Source organism: Adiantum capillus-veneris, chromosome 23 (genome assembly GCF_014529385.1).
Source record: "Adiantum capillus-veneris isolate H3 chromosome 23, ASM1452938v2, whole genome shotgun sequence".
Taxonomy (NCBI): domain Eukaryota; kingdom Viridiplantae; phylum Streptophyta; class Polypodiopsida; order Polypodiales; family Pteridaceae; genus Adiantum; species Adiantum capillus-veneris.
In genome coordinates, this window is record NC_140953.1 from 120,566,924 (window position 1) to 120,572,338 (window position 5,415).

Here is a 5,415-nt window from a genome sequence, read left to right on the forward strand (position 1 = left end):
ATGTGGGTATCTATAAATAATACAATATCTTGATCTGAGTGTGTTGTGAGTGATGGAGCATTTTCTAGCCACAATAAACCGTGATCATGTTGGCTACCGCGACTTTGGAACTCCGTGATGAAAAAGAAGTCTCATATTTTGCCACATATGGAGGAATCAGTGTGCAACAACCGTTTCATTGCGTTGAACCTGTTGACGTAGAAACGAGAAGTTGTAATGGGATCGGCACGAATGAGGCAACGTTGATATGAGCTCAGACTCTCGTCAGGCTCTTGGCTCAGCAGGACTAACTTCTCAAGTGCAGCAAGAAGCTCTTTCCATCTTCGTTCTGCGGAGGAGAACGTGACAAAAAATGTAGGCGGTCCAAGTTGCCGGATCATTGCGAAGACATTTTTTTTCATCTTTTCCTTGTAGTCAGGGGACGTGCGCAATGCCTCGAAGTCTTCAAAGCCTAATCTTGAGTTGAGAAGCCTCTCTATGTTTGTGTCTTCTACAAGCTGCCTTGCAGTTAGCACTACACCTCCTAGATTTCCCTTGCGCATTCGCACCCAAACAGAGGAAGCAACTTGTTGCGACATGATTTTGATAGACTTGAATAATAAATTCTCGATGTCCAGGGAGAATCTTCTATCGACGTTTAGGAGTTCCCACTTTGCGATCGTTTGATAATCTTTGGTTGCGGCCTCCCTATATCTTCTAGGGGACCCGAAGAAAAGAGTTGGGAAGCTCAACTCCTCGCAATACTCGTCCGTGAAGATGCTCAACGGTGTATTGCCCTCGCAACGCGCAACATGAAGAATCTTTCCACTGTAGTCAACAACCTCTGCCGCATTGGTGACCCCATGAAGCATGACATCAGTCTGATCATCCTCAAGCTCAACATCGTGTGTATTGTCGTTAAGGGTATTTGCAGGAGCCATACTTAGATTGGAAAGGTGTGCAAGCCACCTGTCGTTGATGGTGACACCTTCTCGTGTGTAGAGTGGTGTGGACAGCAATGTAGTGGTTGCACGCATTGTGAGCAGGGGTCGCATAACACCGCTTAGGTAACATCTATCATACTCGAGTTTCCGTTTGATGCCCACAAGGACAGAAGCCTCATCCTCAATGAAGCGAGGCAGCACAGCTTGGTTCTTCTCCAAGTTGGCAAGCACATTGACAACACTACCTCTAAGCCCATACTGACCATCATACGTCAGTTCACGTATCTTGGCGAAGGGAATACGAATGGAGACCAAGCGTGCCTCTACAGGGTTTAGATCTGGACACAAAGGGAAGCGTTGGATTGAACCCTGTCTCTTGCAAGCTCCACAGGCGGTTGCTATCGCTTGTCAAGTGTTTCTTGCACTGGTTGCAGACGTACGTGTACATCCGCATAGCGTCTTCACTTCCTTGAAGTGGATTCCACGACTGAAGGTAGAAGCTGACGTGTTAGCTGGCGGCGGAACAACAACAAGCGTCCACATTTTTCGCAAGGTGTAATGGGCTTGTCCTTGATGCTTTTGTTGTATCTCTTAATCGCCTTGCTCAACCTGGCCTGTGGAGCTTGCAAGAGACAGGGTTCAATCCAACGCTTCCCTTTGTGTCAGTTCACGTATCTTGGCGAAGGGAATACGAATGGAGACCAAGCGTGCCTCTATGGGGCTTAGATCTGACACAAAGGGAAGCGTTGGATTGAACCCTGTCTCTTGCAAGCTCCACAGGCGGTTGCTATCGCTTGTCAAGTGTTTCTTGCACTGGTTGCAGATGTACACATCCGCATAGTGTCTTCGCTTCCTTGAAGTGGATTCCGCGACTGAAGGTAGAAGCTGACATGTTAGCTGGCAGCGGAACAACAAGCGTCCACATTTTTCGCAGGGTGTAATGGGCTTGTCCTTGATGCTTTTTTTGTATCTCTTAATTGCCTTGCTCAACCTGGCATGGGTGCGTCGTATCTGAGCACCGGTGACCAGGCCCTTCTCGTTCTTCAGGCATGAAAGCTTGCATTTCACGGCCTGGGTTGTGTGCAACGTGTGTGGTTGTTTGGCTTGGAACATGCAGACGACCTTAATATCTAGCAAAGCCTCATGCAACAAGGATAGTTGATGCAAAGTGGCCACCTCATCTTCTTTCCATCGAACACGTGCACGGCTAAAGCACGTTGTGAAGGTGGGAAGGTATGTGATGCCGTTGCTTGTTTCGGAGAGCAGAATGCCCTTTGCAAGAAATGGTTTCGATGGCATCCCCAAGATGATTGTTCTCACGCTTCCATTTCTTTTCAAATACACTTTTAACCTACAAGTCACAAAGCGATCGAAGGCCGTTAATATGTCGAGGCTAAGGGAAAGTGAGTTGGTGGATGTTGAATACAAAGACGAGAATTTTGTGACTGTCATTGCGCTAGTGGCCCCATTAGTACGGAAGAAGAGGCATGCACCCGGGACAGCATGTCTATCGTGCAAGAAGCTCTCAAACAAGTCGTTGAGAAAATTTGATCTAAGGTCATGCGGTGCACCTGTTGAGTTTTGGAGATGGTGTAGCACGAGGAAGATGTCTGAATTGTTCCAAAACTGTGCCGCGAAAACGGTATCGACATCGTGTTCGGCCAAGTGAGTCATTGGAAAGACATGCAAAGATTGTAAACATTAAGTCAGCTTGTGTGTTTGTTTGTGTACGTGTGTTAGAGAGAGAGAGAGAGAGAGAGAGAGAGAGAGAGAGAGAGAGAGAGAGAGGGAAAGTCTGTGCTTTGGAAGGTTGAAAAGATGGAGAGGAAGGAAGAGTAGAGAGCGAGTTATGGAGAGACACCACGGACTTTCTTCTGAAACGGGATATACAATGGACAAGCCAAAATTTAGTTCATCGATTGTAGAGGGGTCTAGGTAAGGAAGGATAGTCATTCATGGTGAAAGGCCAAAAGCTATTCAAATACATGCTCTCAAAGCATCTAGGTTTCCAACAGAGGAGTGAAAGATATCATAGACCCATTTTTGCCAATTTTGAACACACCCTCGACAACAGATGTCGATAAAATATCCCTCGCCTCTGGAATGCTCTCCATGTACACCTCCTTGAAGCTCCTTGGCAAGTCGAGAAGACGATCCACCATAGATCCTGACACTTGAACAACCATAACACGTCTGTCAATGCTGCTTCGATCTGTGCCTGCAGTCTGAGCGTCGTGTTGATGACGTGATCTTTATCGCAAAGAGAACAACACAGTCGGCCTTCAACCTTCTCACCTTCGGCGAGTCACAAACTGAGCACTGGGAATGCAAGAGAGCTCTATTGAAGTTCACAAAGAGTAAAGTCCCCACAACCTACAAAAAAAACAAATGTGTAAAGACCACTAAAGATGTCTTCATCCGGTTGAGTGCAAACCATGCAAAGTCACCTCTCTATTGTAGCCGAGAGTCTCACACTGTCTATGAAATGCTATGGTCAATTCTTCCTTCAAACGTGATCCTCGCATGGGGGACCAAAGTTGTGACATCTAGAACAGACAATGTGCGTACCTTGCAAACAAAGAGGCCAATATTCCTAGCCACAAACATAACAATGTCCTCCCTAGCCATCTGGGCCATGACCCGATTGTAGTCTTTCTTTCGAGAGTTGACAAAGCTGACCTACATATGACAAAAGGTTTGTCAATATCGAAAGAAAGAAACGATGAATCCAATGCTTCTGATACGTACAACTACTTTGTCGTATGGGGTCAGGCCATCAACAATAACCAAATCCCCAAATGTAGTACCAATTCTTTGATGGAAATTACGACTTTGCAAGACAACAAATGCTAGTGTCGCTAAGGGTGGACGTGGGCTAGTAGTCTCGGAAATTGCAGTGTCAGCAAGAAATGTTCTTATCTTGGTCTCAGGATAGAAAGCTAAAGTAACAGGGAATGGGTCACAAGTTCTAATGGTTGTCGAGGCATCGACATGCAAGGAGAACAAAGCCGACCCAGCATCGTTATGGTTTTTAGCCCTCACAAGAGGAGAGTCAAGCCTGACGAACAAGCCGATCTTGAGCTCCTTGGTGTAGGTCTCAATGAAGGGATCCACAACGACAACCGTGATCGTGTCGATGCACTCGGCATCGACGATGTCGAACTTGAAGTAACGTGCATTTTTCTTTTGCCCAGACGAGATGGAACGGTATGTGCCATACCAATTCAAGATTTTCCCCTCTATGGAAAAAGGTTTACTATCCTCATCTATATCGATGATCGTGAATAGCGGCAATGTTTCCTTGACTAACAAGCTTTTCCCTTTGTCCAGTAGCTTGCCACTATCCAAGACATTCTGAGCAGCTGAAGATTGGCCAACTTCAGAAAATGAGGCTGCAGCTTTCCTCAATTCACGAGATGGGCAAGGAAGTTGTTGTTGAGAAGAAGACGGTGCTTGTGCACACTCCTCTCCTAGTGGAGAGTATCCTTTGCCTGCAAAAAAAAGCAGAGCACCATCTTAACGCAACTCGACACTAAAGAATGCACTGTAGCGAAGAACACCGTAGACACGTTAAGGCTGTTCCATAAAGAATGATTGTGTGCATCGGCCATACCTGCACTGCCAACTGGATCCGTAGAAGGGCTTCCTTGAAGCAACGCACGCCTACACCTCTTCCCAGTTGCCATTTCCTCGAAGGCTGGATCTGGCGACGACCCGGCAGAGCTTGACACCACCCGCTGCGATGAACGTTTGCCTGCAGGACATGGAGGAGACTCAACGAACCTACGCAGTTCTGCAAGAGTAAAAGAAAAGCAAGAATCCAATTAACCATAGCATTGACTAGTTGAGGAAAGCAAAGAGAGCGTAAAAAACATCCTACAAGCAGCACACTCGCAAAAGCAAAGGAAGAACGAGACGCGGGAACGAACTTATTGAAAGGATGCGAACAAGCTTGCACGGAATATGATTTCTTTTTGGGTGAGCAAGCAAACAAGCTATTCAATCTTGGAAAATGTCACGTTTCAAATCCCTCGCTAGGTTGCGTACACAAGAAGATTTAGAAATTTTCTCATCCAGGAAAACAGAGTCTCTCAATGTTTTTCATACAATGCATAACATCATGAGCCTCTGCTCGAGAGGTAACGTATATGGAGGCCTCCGATCCAGGAAGCCACATTGCGAGTTACTCAAGCGATCATGAACATAAAGAGCGTCAGCTGGAGCCTCTTGATTAACTCCCCTCAGGCGAGCGAGAAATGCGAGCATGTGTAGACATGCATAAGTCAAAATCTAATGAAGGACTGATGCCCGAGCCTAGCCTTGCTGAGGCTTGTGAGCTGTTTCATGTAGAGACAGCTCAGAAAAGGTATAACCAGAGCATAAGAAGAGTGGGGCTGTGGGATACGAGACAGCCGTCGCGTGTGCATGATGCTACTGCTAAGCCCCTTGCCCCGAATCGTACCTAGCCAGGTATACGGTGCCCCCCTCACAG

General features: G+C 46.7%; 1 protein-coding gene across 1 annotated transcript; it reads right to left on the reverse strand.

The window, feature by feature from the left end:
- Positions 1-1,562: 1,562 nt before the first annotated feature.
- Positions 1,563-2,597, reverse strand: LOC147428455 (uncharacterized). The gene has a single exon (XM_086496846.1). The coding sequence runs from the start codon at positions 2,595-2,597 to the stop codon at positions 1,563-1,565; it is 1,035 nt and encodes a 344-aa protein (XP_086352972.1).
- Positions 2,598-5,415: the final 2,818 nt, after the last annotated feature.

Bases quoted from the DNA above. Each gene is read 5' to 3' on its own strand.
- LOC147428455 (XM_086496846.1), bottom strand. From the start codon at position 2,597: ATGACTCACTTGGCCGAACACGATGTCGATACCGTTTTCGCGGCACAG.